The sequence below is a fragment of the Durio zibethinus genome, chromosome 12 (genome assembly GCF_047325235.1).
Source record: "Durio zibethinus cultivar Kanyao isolate XHJ-2024 chromosome 12, ASM4732523v1, whole genome shotgun sequence".
Classification (NCBI taxonomy): domain Eukaryota; kingdom Viridiplantae; phylum Streptophyta; class Magnoliopsida; order Malvales; family Malvaceae; genus Durio; species Durio zibethinus.
Window position 1 is genome coordinate 21,298,960 of NC_143173.1, and position 20,090 is coordinate 21,319,049.

Below are 20,090 nucleotides of genomic sequence, written 5' to 3' on the forward strand. Positions count from 1 at the left end.
TAAATTATCCGAAAGTGACCTCAATTAAAAGGGTTTTTTTTTTATTCTAATTAATTAAATCTCATTATTTAATTATTAGAAACCTTTTCATATTTTCCTCAATATTTTGATAAAATTTTTTTAAAAAATTTCTTTTGCTTTAAGAGTATTCAAAATAATTCATTTGTTCACTTGAATAAACTCAATTATCGAATTTATTTTGTATTTTATGAAAATATTTTTAAATTCCCTCATCAATATTTCATTTTTCTTATTCGTTATAATTTTTTAATTTTTTAATTTTTTAATTTTTTCCAAGTTATTTTTTTTTTTTTGAAAGTAAAAATAAACTTTTTTCTAAATTTCTAATATTATAGAAAATTCAAAAATATTTTCTTACTTAAAATTTTTTTTTGACAAAAATGCATGTTCTCATTCTTTGTAGAATTTTATCACGAGTTAGATCTTCATTTATTCTAACATTTTTTATTAAGTGCACATGATAAAAAATAATGATGCAAGTGAGTTGATTTATTTTGTCATGTATATATAATTTTCATAATTATCGAGTCATTTGAAAATTTTTAAATAATTTTTTTTTATTTTTTATTTATAATCAATAATTAAAAATAATTTTGATAGACCTAAAACAGGTACATATTTAAAACAAATAAAACATAAACGTGTAAGTAATTTAAAATTTGAATAAACAAATAAAGGTATTAAAAGAGTTTTTAAAAATGCACCACCAATATAGTGTCCATAGACATAATAATATATAATATGTGATTGAAATTTGAATATTAAATGCATTAGTTAATCTCTTAATTTATAGTTATAAAGTTTAACGTTATTATCAATATTAATTGATGCAATTATTTTTAAAAAGTAATAACTAACGTATACAAATTTAAATTTTATAGTCTAATTTCTTTTTTATTTTCATATTGTAAATTTCTTTATAAAAAAAATATAGCATCAAATTAAGGGGTTTATCAATTAAATTGAAGAACCATATCTGCTTAGAGAGATTGTTGATTACTACAAGGAATTAAAGTGTGAGTTAAACAATCAATTTAATCAGGTCAATCTTCAACGAGATTAATTGTCAGATAAATTGATAGTGTGTAGACTTGGTACATTATAAGTTTATCATCATGACCCTTTATGTCTTTAAAGGGTAAAATTATATATTGTTTTACCTAAAACTTATTCATCTAACCACGAAAATAGTTTAAATCATTATAAACTTGCTCAAATAGAATGCAACTTTTTTTTTTCCTTTTGCATCTCTGCTGAAAATTCTAGGAGCTATGTCATGCATCTCACAAGTATATTTTGTTAAGGGTTAGTTAATGTCATGAAGGGTGTCTAAACTATAATAAAATATGTAATGTGGTATCTAAATTTTAAAAAATATTTAATGTAATATTTGAATTATTAATTTATTAACTAATGTGGTATTTAAAGGGTTGTTGTTGATCACGTATCATCATTTGAAATTAAACGTGTTAAATGTGAGTATTATATTAATTAATAAATTTATAATTTAAATGTTATATTAGAAAATTTAAAATTCAAATACTACGTCAAATATTTTATTATAATTTAAGGTCTATTCATGATATTAATCCTATTCTAAATGATTAAGTTACTCAAACAACACGATCTTCCAATGAGCTAGATTAATTAGAAAACAATATCCATGAGGTCTATGAGCATACAATACATAAATATGATGAGTTACACCCAAAACACAAGTTCAAATGGAAGAGATTTCCAACCACCAAGTTTTAATTCATGCCATGGTTATAGCTTAATTATTACATACTTAAAACACATCAAGCTCCAGCATCCCAAGCTACGTACGGATCGAAAAGGCAGCCAATAAGGTTTGAGCTAAAGTGAGAACAAGCAATATAATTGCAGCAGTTGTAGAAGCACTTCTCCAGGGTGTGCTAAAATACTGACTCCTTAGGGCTGCTTTCCAGCTATGCCAGGGTTGGTCGTGGTATTTATTCAACTCTTCTATAAGATGGAAGAAGCTTGGGTTAATCAATCCTTTAAGAATATTTACGCAAAGACTATTAAATAAGCTGGCCACTTCATTACTACTTCCAAGCCAATGCTTAATAATTTTCTTACCCACAAGTAAATCTGCATCGTCGCTTGTGTCAACAAGGTAATCCATAAGTGTGAAATAGTCACTTATGATTCTTTCTTGTGGATAGTGATATTGCTCCAGGGCGATGATGTTGCGGAAACGAATTCCTGTTTCATCCCATAGATGCAGAGATGGTATTTCAAGTCTTCCGTTGGAAAATTTTATGTCAAGCAAGCATTTGCTTTCGGTTGCACAGAACTTCACACCTGCTGCATGTAGGTGGGTTGCGCTGGGTAAATGTTGTTCTAAACTTAGAAGTTGGTTTTCAGATATGGAATTTTGTTCCTTGTCCTGAAAATTTCCAGATGATGGTAGAAGGAAAGTTCTTAGCAAATCCGTGAAATGATTTACTTTTCCTGTGAATGTGATGGACTCCTTTTTCTGATGATTGTAAACCTGGAAAAACTTCAATGAAAGTTCAAGGAAGGAAGGGTAAATATTAGGATAAGAGCCGAAGGCCGAGTCATATAGCTCTTCAAGAACAAAGAATGGCAGTTGATTTTCTAGTAGGCACAGATCATTCCTTATTTTAACTAACAGATAAAGCGGTGGTTGAAAGGTATACCAGCGGCTTTGAAAATGCAACCACAAAAAGAGCTCAATGATGTAGGCAGCATCCACAAGAATAAGCCTCACAAACTCTTCACTGCCAATATCATTCAAGTTCTCCCCGTAACTACCACGGATGTCATTTTCCAAAGATTTTAAAATGCCGAGAAAATTATCCAAACAGGAGAAGTCATTGGGTCTTTCAATCTGATGATCAATTTCTTTCGAACCAAGAAATGACGGTAGCTCTTCCAAGCTGGTAAGTCCCTGCTGCTCATGCAACCTAGCAGTCTTGGCAGCATGTTCAAGGAATTTGTGTAGACATTTGATTTTTGTCTCGTTCATTCCCTTCAAATGTTTTTGGAAACGATGTAGAGGACCGATTGAGATGATTTTCGGGGTGAAGGCTGCACAATCCACATCTCGAAGTACATGCGCTCGGTAGATACAGCAAGGACGAGATAAATTAGGACAGCTCTGGTTGTTGATTAAATTTTTTATGTTAATCTCCCAATCTTTGACAGAATCTGAAAAATGCTCTTCTCTTTCGCTTTCCACGATGTCACCTTCGTCTAACAATTCCTTTCTTAATGAACCATTTGTTTCTTCTTCAGTTTCCCGATTTTCCAGCTGGATGATACTTGCCATCTTTTCAAGTTGCTTTTGCTGAAACTAATCAACTGTTGCATGCCCCATAATTGTACGTAAACAAAAGGATAAAGATAATACCTACCATTTTATTATTTAAATATTTAAAAACACTTTATATTTATCGAATATTATTTCATTTTACATAATAATTTTTAATTACCATAATTTTAAATGGAATAAACTTGAAATGAGTACAATATGTCACCATAACAATTTTTGATTTCTCAAATTTAACATAAATATTTAAAAATTGTCGTCTTATATTACAAATTTAACATAAATATCCAGTGCTTTTTCCAAAGGTCATTATTATTATTATTTTTTTACATTTTTATTTTCTTATATATAATATACGTCTATTATACTATTTTATTTTATTTTCTTACATTTTTTTACATTATTATATTTTATACTACTTTATTCACATAATCTATTGCTTTATCACTTTTCAAAATTTTTTTAAAAAATACATCATTGAAAAAAATTACTAGTTATAACAATGGATTTGGAATGTAATAGAAAAAAAAAATACTTTTATGGTTATTAGATTTTATTTATTTATTTTATTAGTTTATATGTGATTAGTATCTTATTTCATAAATATTTTTTTACCCAATTAAATTATACTATATGGTTGTTATATTATGAATTATGATGATGAATTAATAATTTTTAGCCAACAATGGTGCATAACAAAACTTAATCTCATTTTTGTTTTTTTTTTTTTTTATCATAGATAATAATAATTGTTTTTCCATAATAAACAATATAATTACTCACTTGTCCTTTTATTTTATGAAATTTCAACATTACTCTTAAGCCGAAGCTTAACTTGATAAAAAAATTAAGAGTTTTTTACTTAATCATAATAATTCAATTTTTTATTTTCCAAAGTATTGTTCCAGAATTTAAATATTCAGTGTTCCAGAATTGATCTTAGCGTATGAGAATTCTTCGATATATACGAGTTCATTATATTATCTACTCCGAATTGAAATGATTAATGCTATTTGGTTGATTTTAATTGATCAAGGTTCTTTAAGTTGTTCTTTTTGTCAATAACAAATGAAGCAACCTGACTATTTTTATTTATTTATTTTTTGAAATAAAACAAGACGGGGAAGAGAGAAATTATTTTTAATTTTTTGGTGAAAACAAATATGGGAGATAACATGACAAAAATTACTATGAATTGAGAAATAAAATTAAAAACAATAGACTTTGGAAAATAAGCTTTTTTTTTTTTTTCGATAGGTGGAAAATAAGTTTTTGAATTACTATAATCAGGTAAAAGAAACTCTATTTGGAAATTTATAAATTATATACGTAAAGAATTATAATCTAAATGCAATTTTTGCTAAAAAAAAATAAAAATCTAAATGATCTAATCTCAACTGTATACATAAAAAAGAATTATAAAAATTCATTATCTTTTACGTTCAATGATAATTAATTTTTGAAAATTACAGTATTTCAATTTAAAACTTGATAATAATATAAACTAGAACTTTCTCCAGCTTCTCTATGGAACAAAATTATTTTATTTAACTATCTGCTTTTTCATTTTTAAAAATATGTATATTTTTGCACAGCTTAATTGATGTAATTAATTAAATTTAAAAAATAATATTAGCACTTAAACATTTTGTTTATTGATAAGTATGTATATCCATATCAAAAAGTTTTGGACCCATTTCCTCTAAAACTTATACTTAATGAAAGAAAGGTAAGTATGAAAATAATTTTTATGCATTACATCGTTTTTCTAAAATAAATAAATATTTTAAACATATTATCTAATCTTATTTAATTTAACTTAATATATTATTTTCATAATTTCATTTATTTCTTTTTTGAAATTATAAATATGTATGAAATAAAATAATATCTAATAAAATATTTAATATATTGAAATAACGTATAGCATAAAAATAAATCAATTTTAATATTTATATTATAAATAATTAATATAATTTTATTTTTAATTTTATTTTTATATAATTGATTGATATTTGTTGTATTGGTTAAGTGCATATTTGTATGTAATCCTTTGCATATATTTAATTAAGAGCATAGAAATTTTTTGATTTCTTGAAAGTACGTGATTTTATTTTTTTTTTGAGTTTGTGATTTCTTATAAAAAAATTAACTCCAAAAAGGCTTAATTGTTTGATTTTTTTTTAATTGGGACATTAATTAAAAAATAATATAAAAACTCAAATTTATTGTTTATAGGGCCGTTCACAAAAAAAACAAAAGCCCAACTTTTAAACCTGAAAGAACATAAGGTCTCCGCTATGAGCTCCGATGGGAGGAATGGGTTTCGTTGAGTATAATTATCATAATCCCACCGGACCGTCGATTCAACAGGATGAATTGGTGACACGGACTTAAATTGATCCCATTTTTTTACTAGACTTTTATATAATTAATTTGCTTTAAATCGTATTGAAACGACAATTCTATTAATTAATTGATAAATCGGTTAATATTTTATTAAATCGATTGAATTTTAAATCTATTAATAAATTAATTTTAAAAATTATAATTAACTTAATTTCTATAATTAAAATTATGGGTTGTTGTGTTATTTAATTAAAATAATATATTTTAAAGCAAAACAAAAAATAAAAAAGTTAATTTATATTAATATAAGACTTTTTAATTTTACTTTTTTTAAACTACTGATTTTTTTGACTTGCTTTTTAGATTAAATCCTTTTTTTTGATGTATTTCTCTCCCTTATTTATTAAAATTAATAATTAAAAATATATAAAAATATGTTTTTTTTTTTGTACAACTTGATCTCTCTTAAAAAATCAAATAGTGTTGCCCTCTCCTATATATTATACATACTAAAAATCAACTTTAAAAAAAATCCACTTCAACCCTTTTTTTTTTTAACAATGTTTTGCGTTCTTCATGCTTTAAGGTATTACTTTTATTTGATTTTTTAAATTAATATGATTGAATTGTTTAACTGATATTTTGAGTGTTTGAATTTTAAATTCATTTTTGTAAGCTAAATTTAATTGATATTTTAAAATATATATATTTTTACACTTATTATATTTTTTTATATTTTAATTTTTAAGTATAAAATTATCTATTAAAAATTTTATTATTTATCGCATAATAATTTTTAAAAAAATATTTAAAATTTAAATATATTTATTAATTCAACAATTAATTTAATTAATCCAATAATTTAATAACATGACATCTTAAACTATTTTTATTTTAATATAATTCTAATAACTATGGTGATAAGATTAAACTCCACGTCATTTGAAATGGTAGCTATGGTTATAATCAAGACACATCATCATACTTTTATTAAGTTTCAAAATTTTATTTTTTTGTCAATTTTGCCTTCCAATCCTTCCATGTCTTGTTTTTCTCTCTTTCATATTCTCTTTCCAAGATATTTTGTATCTCTTAATGTTTTCTCTATAGCCAATCTTAGCTTCGACTATTAATCCCTTTCTTTTATCTCTTCTTGAAAATTTTTTAAAAACATCGATAGTTATCCAATTGACCATTTTATAGATTTGGGTGTGATATACAAAACTTTTATTTATCAAAGAAAAAATTGTCAACACCTTGTTCAAATAAAAGGAATTGATTTGAGATGGCATTGCATAGAATCAATCGTAAAATTTTGTGAAAGTTCTCTCTTTTTTTTTTTTTTTATCATCATGAAAAATTTCTTAAACACGGATTTAATAAAAAATTTTCCTGTTTCAAATGGATTTCGTCAAAACGTTTATTAAAATCATGAAAATGAAAAAAAAAAAAAAAGAAATTGATATATTAGCATTTTTAAATGGATTTATTTTTAAAAAAAATGTTGAAACTTGAGTTTGGATTTTTAGAAGAAAAGAAAGAATGAATGTAAGGGTAAAAATGTGCATTAAAAGAATTAAATATTAAATTAACTTTGATTCAAATGACGTGGCTTAATTTAATTCTTAAATTTATAATAATAATTATTTTGTTCTTGCTACGCTTTGAATTATTTAATTCAAATTAACGTTAAAATAATAGTATATAAAAGCACAATCACAGTAGTAGTTATATTCATACATAAACTATATTCACATTAAAAATAATTTAAACATTTTTCATAAGAAATATTGGTTTTCACCAATAGAAATTTCATGAAAGAAATAATTAAGGCATTAATATGAAAAAGATAAAAATAATTAATTGTCAACCAAGTAACTATCTATGATATTATTGCTTTTTCAAAATAAAAACTTTAAAACACATTCGAAAAAAAAAAAAGAAGTTCAAAACATAAATTAGTTCATACTATTTAACTCAATTGAATTTCGTTTATTTTTTATGAATGAAGACAATATAAGATTCATTAAAAGAATACAAATAGAATTAAAAAAAAAAAAAAAAAACGAAAGATAAGGCATAACATAGGGGAAGGTGGATTGAATCACCATTTGACATTTGGAATGGAAACATCACTGCCAAGTTACAAAAATAGCACAAATAGTTTGGGCAAATTTCCTTGAAGCGTCATCTCCAACCATACATATTTCCATGTCTCACCTTTTTATTTTGTTGTAAGCTTGTTTTTTGTAAACAAATTAGAATACTTTTTGTACACTTTAAAACGGGCATTAATTACATTTTTAGGATGTCACACTCCAAACTCCAAACTACTAACCTTACGTTTTCATGTTTGACAGTTGTAGACTCACACCTAAAATTTAATTAGAAATCTAATGGATGCTTAAGATAGTGCGAGGTAAAAACTCAAAGTATGGAATATAGAGTCTAGCTCAATTAATTTTAATTAATTGATGTAATTATTTTTAAAAAATAATTTTTGATAGATAAAAAATTTAAAATTTGATATTTCCAATTCCTTTCTTTTTTCGGACTATTATTATTATTATTATTATTATTATAAAAATGGAATCAAATTAAGGGTTTTATCTATTGAATCGAAGAACCATGTATGCTTAGCTAGAGAGATTGTTGATTACTACAAGGAATCAAAGTATGAGTAAATTAATCAATTTAATCAGGGTAATCGTCATCAAGATTAATTGTCAGACAAATTGATAGTATGTGGACAGTATGTAGACTTGGTACATTATAAGTTTATCATCAAGATCCTTTATGTCTTTGAAGGGTAAAATTATATATTGCTTTACCTAAAACTTATTCATCTAACCACGTAAATAGTTTAAATCTCAAATAGAATGCAATTTTTTTTTCTTTTGCATCTTTGCTAAAAATTTTAGGGTATAGATATGTTCAAGAGTCGAATTATCTATTTAAATTTGAAAGTTTGTTCAAGTTTTGAGAGAGTTTGAATAAAAAATTAAAACCCATTAAATGAGTTTGAATATAATTTTTAGATTCATTTAAATTTGAGATCGAATCTTTGATAAAATAATTAAAGTTTGAGCCTAGTCGACTTGACCCAAATTCACATATATACATTTTTTTATTGTTTTATATATATATATATATATAAGTTATATATAAATTAATTCACATATATATAAATTAAAATTAAAAATTGTATATTTTATTAAACTTATTTTTTATTTTTATATAATTTTTATATTTAATTTTTACATATATAATTTTTATTTTTAATTTTTATATATATGTAAATTAAATATAATCCCATCAAACTTAATTTAATCATTTTTTTTATTATATAAATTAAGTTTAATGAGTGGATTTAAGATTTATTTTTTAATTTAGGTCAAACTTGAAAAAATTTTGAAACTTGAAATTTTGAACCGAGTCGAGTCTGAACAAGCATATAAGTTATTAATATCAAGCATGAGCCCAACCTAACCTATGAACATCTCTAGTCATACATCTTTCAAGTATATATTTTTAAGGGTTAGTTGATGTCATAGATAGTGTTTAAATTATAGTAAAATATTTAATGTGATATAATAATTTTAAAAATCTTTAAAATGGTGCTTGAACTATTAATTTATTAACTAATATAGTATCTGTAAGGCCCTTTGTTGAATACATACCATTATTTGAAACTAATTACGTTAAATATGAGCACCAACCACATTAGTGAATAAATTTATAATTTAAGTATCATATTAGAAGATTTTAAAATTCAAATATCACGTTAAACATTTCTTAATAATTTCGGAACCACTCATGATATTAACCCTATTCTTAATAATTAAGTTATCCAAACAAAAAGATCTTCCAATGAGCTAGACTGATTAGAAAACAATATCCATGTATTTGAACATCATTGTAGGGGTCTATGAACATACAATACATAAACATAATAAGTTACGTCCAAAACATAAGTTCAAATGCAAGAAATTACAAACAACCAAGTTTTAATTCATGCCATGGTTATAGCTTAATTATTACATACTTAAAACACATCAAGCTCCAGCCTCCCAAGCTACCTACGGATCGAAAAGACAGCCAATATGGTTTGAGCTAAAGTGAGCACAAGCAATATAATTGCAGCAATTGTAGAAGCACTTCTCCAGGGTGTGCTAAAATACTGACTACTTAGGGTTGCTTTCCAGCGATGCCAGGTTTGGTCGTGGTATTCATTCAAGTCTACTATAAGACGCAAGAAGCTTGGGTTAATCCTTCCTTTAAGAATATTTACGCAAAGGCTATTAAACAAGCTGGTCACTTTTTTACTGCTTCCAAGCCAATGCTTAAAAATTTTCTCTCGCACAAGTAAATCTGCATCGTTGCTAGTGTCAACAAGGTAATCCATAAAGGTGAAATAGTCACTTATGATTGCTTCTTGTGGATAGTGATATTGCTCCAGGGCGATGAGGTTGTGGAAACGAATTCCTGTTTCATCCCGTAGATACAGAGATGGTATTTCAAGTCTTCCGTTGGAAAATTTTATGTCAAGCAAGCATTTGCTTTCGGTTGCACAGAACTTCACACCTGCTGCATGTAGCTGGGTTGCGTTGGGTAAATGTTGCATTAAACTTACAGGTTCGTCTTCAGATATGGAATATTGTTCCTTTTCCTGAAACTTTCCAGATGATGGTAGAAAGAAAGCTCTTAGCAAATCTGTGAAATGATTTACTTTTCCTGTGAATGTGATGGACTCCTTTTTCTGATCATTGTAAATATGGAAAAACTCGAATGAAAGTTCAAGGAAGGAAGGGTAAATATCAGGATAAAAGCTGAAGGCCGAGTCATATAGCACTTCAAGAACAAAGAATGGCAGTTGATTTTCTAGTAGGCACAGATCATTCCTTATTTTAACTAACAGATAAAGCGGTTGTTGAAAGGTATACCAGTAGCTTTGAAAATAAAACGCCAAAAAGAGCTCAATGACGAAGGCAGCATCCACAAGAATAAGCCTCACAAACTCTTCACTGCCAATATCATTCAAGTTTTCCGCGTAACTACTACGGATGTCATTTTCCAAAGATATTAAAATGCTGAGAAAATTACCCAAACAGGAGAAGTCATTGGCTCTTCCAATCTGATGATCAATTTCTTTCAAACCAATAAATGCCACTCGCTCTTCTAAGCTGGTAAGTCCCTGCTGCTCATGCAACCTAGCAGTCTTGGCAGCATGTTCAAGGAATTGGTCTAGATATTTGATTTTTGTGTCTTCCATACCCTTCAAATGTTTTTGGAAATGATGTAGAGGACCGATTGAGACGATTTTCGGGGTGAAGGCAGCACAATCCACATCTCGAAGTACATGCGCTCGGTAGATACAACAACGACGGAATAAATTAGCACAGCTCTGGTTGTTGATTAAATTTTTTATGTTAATCTCCCAATCTTTGACAGAATCTGAAAAATGCTCTTCTCCTTCGCTTTCCACAATGTCACCTTCGTCTAACTGTTCCTTTCTTAATGAACCATTTGTTTCTTCTTCAGTTTCCCGATTTTCCAGCTCGATGATACTTGCCATCTTTTCAAGTTGCTTTTGCCGACGCTAATCCACTGTTGCATGCCCCATAATTGTACGTAAATAAAAGGATAAAGATAATACCTACCATTTTATTATTTAAATATTTAAAAACACTTTATATTTATCTAATATTATTTCATTTTACATAATAACTTTTAATTACCATAATTTTAAATGGAATAAACTTGAAATGAGTACAATATATCACGATAACAATTTTTTATTTCTCAAATTTAACATAAATATTTAAAAATTATCGTCTTATGTTACATTGTCTCCAGCACGCTCCTTTTTCTTTATTAGAGAACCCATCAATTTTCTGTTAAAACGGTTTTTAATGAAACTAAAGACCTAGATGTTTTTCTTAGACTATGTTATTGTCTTCGTCTACCAAGTTGGGAGAAATTCTCTATGCTTGAAAGTTGTTCGATAAAATGTCTAAGAAAGAAATGACAATTTGGAATGCGATGACCAGGGAGTGTGCAATATGAAGACTGGATTTGGTTTGTTTAAGCAAATGCATTTTTTGAGTTGTAATATGGTAGGAGTGGAAATATTTTCTGACAAATATTCCTGCCCATGGGTCAGAGGCTCGGCTTAAACAATGAATTAATAAGATTCAAGTTTACTCAGCTCATAAGTTATCCAAGCCCATTTAGGCCTGCCTAGATTTTATTTTATTTTATAAAAAAAATAAAAAAAAGTTTTATAATAAATATTAAGGACAAAATAAACAACAATCACATAAAACCTAAAATTATAGTTTGTTAATTTAATTTAATGTTTAAATGGGATTTATATATAAAGGCATTGAGAATTAATGTATGCACATAATATTTAACTATCTATTTATTTTTATATAATATAATTATAAGTATTAAAAATATAAAATAATTATTCAAATCATGCTGAACTTGAGTCTTAAATATCATGTTTATGGCTCTGCTTATTTTTTAAACAAGCTTCAAAGTCAAATCCAAACCTATTTAACAAGTTTAAAATTCATGTTTAAGTCCTTTCAAATTTAAACAAATAATCCAATCCTTAAATAAATCTATTGGCAAAACACTCTTATAGGTTTATTTCATTATTATTTATTAGAATATCCGTATATTTTATTGTCCATTCCTTTTGTATGAAACAAATTTTACATGTTAAGGTAAAATTTGACTAATATGCAGTTTATTAATTTCTGTTATCTATATACGATGCAACTTTATTTTTAACATATAATAAGTTTACAATAATTTGATATATTTCGTCACTTGTAAAAGAAATTTTGATTAATATACACTGTCTAACATACACTGTTTCATTTTGGTTATTTATATACTAACAAGTATATTTTTATTCAATATATAATTTTTATAAATAAATAAGTTTTCAAAATGCAATTCACGTGACAACAAATGCCAATTAAAATGAAACATTCATGTTTCTAATCATGTGAGCTAGCGTTTCAGAAATGAATTTGTCCAATCAGTCAACTCGATTCGATTTTTAAAACAATAGTTAAAATAGTTTTAGTTTGTAACACTAGACTCACGTGCAAACGAATAAATCCAGGTGGCCACTACCTACCAAAGCGTAGATTGGTCTATCAGTGGTAGAATTATTAAAAGTTACAAATGAACAATTAAATTAATTTTGATAAAATTAAAAATATCAATAATTATAAGATTAATTATTATAATGAAATTAGATATTATAATAATGAACAATAAAATTAATTTTGATAAAATTAATTTTATCAATAATTATAATTAATTATTATAATAATAAAATTAGATATTATAATAATAAAATTAAAATCGGTGATAAAATATTTATTTTAATGTAAATATAATAGTAATAATGAGATAAAATATAATAAAAAATAATTATTAAAGATAATAAATTAAAATTTATGTATAATAAAAATTTTAAATTATTTTATATGTATTAAATTAATAAATAATTAAAAATATTGAAATTAGTTTATGTCAAATAATAATTTAGTTAATAAATAATTTCAAATTAATAAAAAAGATAATAATATATCAAATCATTTTTTAATTTAAATATGTTGACTTCTCAATTTTTTTAGTTACTATGTTATATATTTAATTACAAATTTGCATATTAATTTTATTTATTTAGTGTTATTCACTTATTTAATTATACATGAATATATCTTTTTATTTATTATTTATTTATATTAGAGTTTTAAGGGACATTTTAAAAAAATTAATTACTTAAGGGTATAATTGGAAAGCGTTGTCAAGTTTGAAAATTTGTTGAGTAATCAAGAGGCTTTAGCAAAACAGATGGCTAAAACAATTATAGCTAGAACTGATGAAGTTCTCTTTATAAGGGGGAAAGGAAAAAACCGAAAAGGTTCTACCAATAACAACACCTATGGTTCGTCTATCAATAATAATGAAAAGAAATAATGTTACAGATGTGGGAAGCTTGATCATATCAAGAAAGATTTTTGTGTGAAGATTGAAAATGGGAATTTGAGGACCAAAAGAAATAGAAAGAAAAATTCCCCGACAATAGAATGGGAGACATGTTTTTTGAATAAGGTGGTTGAAAAAATTGTCGGTGCAAATGCAGCAATCAACTACCGTAATGATTTGATCTTTGACTTCGGCTTCATTCACCATCTTAACGGAGATATTCATAGCTTTCAAATGCTCACCATCATGATAGGGCAAAGGTGATTGTCATAATAAACAATTCGATTCATCCGATGAAAAAAGAGGGCAATGTCAATGTTAAGATAACCCACTCTGAAGACAATAGCAATGCTTTCTTAAAGAGTGTATCATGTTCTTAGGGTTAAGAAAATTTTAGTTTAAGTTTTACAACTAATTGTTTCAGGAAATCATACTATGTGTTTTTAATTTATGCTGTTGTAGTTTGTATTTTGTTTATTAAGTCAATATCTTTGATTAATTTGTTCTTTAGAGTCCATTTAGACGTGGTAAAAGTCGATGATGTTAAAGCCATTTTAGAAGGACATCATGGTCTACTTAGGAGTAGATAGTGGTTCATTTTTTTAGGAGATAATCGTAGTCATTTCACTAAAGTGCATAACTAAGTCTTTTTAGCTCTTTGGCTTATAATTGTACTCTATTCATAAATAAACTTGAAGCATTTGTTTTCAAATTTTACAGACTAAGAGCTTTTTTGTTTCATGTCCATTTGGCCTTGAGGATTCAATATAGTTAAATCTATCAGTTGGATGCGTTGGGTTGGGTTGGGTTTGGGTCGGGTAATTCAGTTCGGGTTGTTTTGAATTTTCAAAAATAATATCAATTTTGAGTTGGATCATTTCAGTTTTGGGTTGCTTTGGGTTTGAGTCATTTGAGATTTGGGTCATTTTTTGTTTAGGCTAATTTGAGTTCGGATCATTTGGTTTGAGTATGTTGTGTATGATACCCAAATTATTTGGATTGGGCTCATTTGGGTTTGAGTCCTTTCAAATTCAATTTATTAATTTTTTGAATTAAATTAGATTAAATTTAAACAAATTATTTGATCAAGTTCAAGTCATATTTTATTATAATTTTGTTAAAACGATAAAAGTAAAAAATTAATATTTTAAAAATAAATATTAATATTGTGGTTTGTATGCTTTAAATTAAAATTAATTTTTATATAAATGAAAAAATTTGTGATTTTATTAGATATGACAAATCTAAACACAACATGACGGTATGGCACGAAAATTACATGAGAAAAACCATATAAATTTTAGAAAAATGTTTTATATGTTTAGCTGTGTCGATACAAATTTTAATATTTGTAAGACATAAAAAGCATGTTTAATTAAACCTTGCCATACAACTAGGAAAGGCAAAAACACCCGAACCCGTCGGGTTTCGACCCGACCCGACCCCTTAAGGTCGATTTTTTTTTTTTTTTTGAAAATCGGGTATCAAGTCGGGTAGGGTAAAAAAATTTTGGGTTCGGGTCAGGGTCGGGTTTTAGGCAAACCCGACCCTACCCAACCCGATATATATAAAAAAATTATTTTTTTAATTATTTTTTTAATTTTATATTTAATTATATATATTTTATATATATAATTTTATATTTATATTTATATTTAAAATAATATTTTATTAATTTCGGGTCGAGTTGGGTCGGATTTGATTTTATACAATATCGGGTCGTCGGGTTCGAGTATTAAAAATAAAAAAAAATTTGGGTCGGGTACGGGTTCGGGTATTATATATTTAAAATCAAGTCGGGTTCGAGACGAGCAAAAACCCGCCCTGACCCGACCCATTGCCATCACTACATACAACTACACATATAAAATAAGCGAAATATGTTTGTCTCGTTTGACATGTTTAATAATTTTTTATGTTTATTCTAATTTAATATAAATATATAAAGATTGGTTTGAACTTTTAATTATAGTAATTACATTTTTAATATAATTATATAAAAATTATTATAAATATTTAATTGTGATAGACATTTAATATGCAATTATTTTTTATATTAACAATATAACTATAATATAAATAATTATTTTAGTATAATTTAGCTCATTATTTAATAATTTATTATTTTTATTTTAGTATAATTGTAACTTATTATATAATTATTACACATTAAAAATTAATAATATAATTACTTATAATGTAAACATAATGTACATACACAAATTAAACAAGTATATACTTTATTTGAAATCATATGATAACTGATACTATTATTCTAAACAAGTATATATTATGTAATTTATTCTAAATGATTCATTGATATGTAAACCCATGATGATTAAAAATATATAATTAATTTAAAATCATATCATAAATTATAAGAAATTTTGTAAGTAACATAATATATATATATATTATATTAGTTTGATATTAAATATATATTAATTTGATATAATAATAATAACAAATTAAGTTTTATATCCCATAACTTTATGGTTGGTTGCGTGAAAAGCTAAAAAATAAATCATATTAAATCATAATTTTGAATCTTATATATATATATATATATTTTAATTTGATATTTTCAATCATTTTAATAATTTTTAATTTGCGTTATATTTATTTTTTTATTAAATTAAAAATTTTAAAATAAAATTACATATAATTTAGTCTCAAATATTTCAATTAAATTTTCAAGTCATTTCAATTTAGGGTTATTTCGGGTTCAAATCATTTTGATTTTAGGTTGATTTGAGTTTAGGTTATTTTTTTTATTTTGAATTGGATAAATTTAGGGTTGTTGACTTTTTATAGTCAAATGAACTAAATCGAATTTTGATTCGAATGAGTTAAATGAACTTTTTAGATTCAAACCAGAATTTATAGGTCTAAGCACAGCCAATGCTCCTTTCACGAACATTCCGTCTCTGTCAAACATGTATTTTCCATTTCTATCTTTCCCACTAACATGGATGACTTCTCTTGTTTTCAGCCATCAAAGCCTTTCCCCCATTTGTTTTTGTCTTTTCCAGTGCTTTTTCTAAAGGTCTTTTTTTTTTTCTTGCATTTTTATTTTCTTCTATATAATATACGTCTATTACATTATGATATTTTATACTACTTTATTCACATAATCTATTGCTTTATCACTTTTCAAAATTTTTTTAAAAATACATCATTGAAAAAAATTACTAGTTATAACAATGGATTTAGAATGTAATAGAAAAAAAAAATACTTTTATGGTTATTAGATTTTATTTATTTATATTATTAGTTTATATGTGATTTAGTATCTTATTTCATAAATATTTTTTTACCCAATTAAATTTTACTATATAGTTGTTATATTATGAATTATGACGATGAATTAATAATTTTTAGCCAACAATGGTGCATAACAAAACTTAATCTCATTTTTTTTTATCATAGATAATAATAAATTTTTTTAATAATAAATAATATAATTACTCACTTATCCTTTTATTTTATGAAATTTCAACATTACTCTTAAGCCGAAGCTTAACTTCATAAAAATATGATGAATGCTAATTACTTTCTAAAATATTATTATTTTCATTAACATTACTGTTATTGATAAGATTATATCATTATTAATTCCAATACTGAAAATTCAATAAAAAAATTAAGTGTTTTTTACTTAACCATAGTAATTGAAAAAATTTTTTTTTTCCAAAGCATTGTTCCAGAATTTAAATATTCAATGTTCCAGAATTGATCTTAGCGTATGAGAAATCTTCGACATATACGAGTTCATTATAATAGCTACTTCGATTTGAAATGATTTATGCTATTTGGTTGATTTTAATTGATCAAGGCTTCTTTAACTTGTTCTTTTTGTCAATAACAAATGAATCTATCTGACTCTTTTTTTTTTTTTGAAATAAAATAAGATGGGGAAGAGAGAGATTGTTTTTAATTTTTTGGTAAAAACAATTATAGGTGATGACATGACAAACATTACTATGAATTGAGAAATAAGATTAAAAACACTAGACATTGGAAAATAAGCTTTTTTTCGATAGGTGGAAAATAAGTTTTTGAATTACCATATATAATCAGGTAAAAGAAACTCTATTTGGAAATTCATAAATTATATACATAAAGAATTATAATCTAAATGCAATTTTTGCTAAAAAAAAAATAAAAATCTAAATGATCTAATCTCAACTGTATACATAAAAAAGAATTATAAAAATTCATTATCTTTTACGTTCAATGATAATTAATTTTTGAGAATCACAGTATTTCATTTTTAAAACTTGATAATAATATAAACTAGAACTTTCTCCAGCTTCTCTATGGAACAAAATTTTTTATTTAACTATCTGCTTTTTCATTTTTAAAAATATGTATATTTTTGTACAGTTTTATTTATATAATTAATTAAATTTTAAAAAATAATATTAGTACTTAAACATTTTGTTTATTGATAAGTATTCATTGAAAAAATGATAATTTAATTGTATTCATTGAAAAAATGTGTTTAAAGGTATTGATAATCAAAATATTGTGGAACGTTTTTAAAATATAAAACTGTGTATGGTTGGATATGAAAGTTTTAATTTTTTATTAGTACTGTTATCTTTATTTTTTATATTTTTAAATTAAACCTCCACTGAATAAAATTTTCTTCGCCAAACTATGCTAAAAAACTTTGACAATAATAAAAATAAAAGCACAAAAATCAAACAATCATACCAATTGAGAATTTCAAAGCAAGATATAATGTAAGATTTTATAAGAGTATTCAAAACAATTGGTCATCTATATACATACCTGTACTCAGCCAGAACACAATCCTTTTACCTGCAATTAACTTCATAGTTTATTAATAATATTATTTCATTTTTCACATGGTAAGTAAAAAATTTTCAAAGAAAATATAATACTATTTTAGTTATTAATATAAGTTGACTTATAAGAAAACATGAAAAATAAAGAACGCATAAAAAAAGTAAAATACCTTATAAGTACATTTGGAGTCTTATCTTCATAATTCTCATCACTTGAACCTGCAACAAACAAACCTAAGAAAAAAACTAAAGAAAATAAATGACAATAAAGATCTAGATCATTGAAATTTATAGTAAAAGAGGAAAGAAGGAAAGAATGAAGAAGAAAGGGATTCAATTCTCCTTGGTTGCTTTCCTTTGTTATGTGCCCACTTGCTCTTCTTTATGCCTTTACCCCTTACTATCTAAGACCTTGATAAATAAAGAAAGGCAAAAAATTATTAAAATAGATCAAATTATGATAATGGTCTTGAAGTTTATAGTAAAAGAGGAAAGATCTTACTTTTTAGAATAAAGGAGGAAAGAATGAAGTTAGAGGAAGAAAGGGATCAATTCTCCTTGTTTGCTTCCCTTTGTTACGTGCCCACCTGCTCTCCTTTATGCCTTTTACCCCTCACTATTTAAGACCTTAATAAATAAAAAAAATGCAAAAAAATTATTAAAATAGATCAAATTATGATAATGATCTCTATATTATAACGAAATTTAAATTTTAGTCTTTTTACTATAATTCATGAAATTGATTTAATATTCTTAATTTAATCACTAATCTTGTTAGATTTTTGTCATTGACTATTGACTTAATGATATAAACGTTGATTTTGCTGATGTGGCATTAACTTTATTGGCATAGTAATATGGATGAATGAAATCAATTATCAAATCAGATGCGAATAAAACTTGAAACTTTATAGAGTGGTTTATTAGTTATAGGCACAACTTGTTTTTTTTTTTTTTTATCCTCTTGTCAAGTTTAAGGTTTTGCTTGATAGAGGGAAAAGAAAAATGAAAATATGAAAAATTAGAAGAGAAGAAAAGTGAAAGGATGGAAAATATATATATATATATATATATTTTCATTGAATATTGATGTGTATGTTTGAAAAGATAAAAAAATTAAAAGAAAATATAATTTTCTTTTTATTCTTTGCTTGGTAAAATTGAAAAATGAAAGGAAAGGAAGTAAAAATTACATGATTTTATTATTATAATTTTTTGTAAATTAAGATGAAAAAAAAATCTAAATATGATGAACAATTTTATAAATACGTAATACATTTTCATATCTCTCTCATTTTTTTCTAATTTAGAGTAATATATTTTTGTTAACAAGTGTAAAAAATAATAATCTTTCTTTTTTTTTTCCTCTCATTTTTTTTACCAAGCACACTTAAAATCTATTTTCCCTCCACTTTTTTATTCACCTTTTTCCATTCTTCTATTTTTCTACTTTACCAAGCACGGTATAAGAGTTGATTGCTTGTTATTTTTCGATGTCCTTGTATCCTTGGTTTTATTTATTAATTAAAAAGATTGATTTAAAAAAAAATTATTAAAACTTTATGATTTTA

At 25.1% G+C, this 20,090-nt stretch overlaps 2 protein-coding genes across 3 annotated transcripts; both read right to left on the reverse strand.

Moving 5' to 3' along the window:
- Positions 1-1,630: 1,630 nt before the first annotated feature.
- On the reverse strand, positions 1,631-19,139 carry LOC111297296 (UPF0481 protein At3g47200-like). Of its 2 annotated transcripts, XM_089741197.1 has the most exons (4): positions 18,690-19,139; positions 18,503-18,532; positions 2,125-3,372; positions 1,631-2,007 (listed from the first exon to the last, which is right to left on the reverse strand). In XM_089741197.1, exons 3-4 carry the CDS (start codon positions 3,338-3,340, stop codon positions 1,841-1,843), a joined length of 1,383 nt encoding a protein of 460 aa, XP_089597323.1. In that variant the 5' UTR covers positions 3,341-3,372; positions 18,503-18,532; positions 18,690-19,139; the 3' UTR covers positions 1,631-1,840. The 2 variants fall into 2 exon arrangements, with proteins under 2 accessions (XP_089597323.1, XP_089597322.1); XM_089741196.1 differs by having other exon boundaries at positions 1,631-3,372; positions 18,690-19,136.
- Positions 9,616-11,264, reverse strand: LOC149515881 (UPF0481 protein At3g47200-like). The gene has a single exon (XM_089741811.1). It carries the CDS (start codon positions 11,262-11,264, stop codon positions 9,765-9,767), a length of 1,500 nt encoding a protein of 499 aa, XP_089597937.1. The 3' UTR covers positions 9,616-9,764.
- Positions 19,140-20,090: the final 951 nt, after the last annotated feature.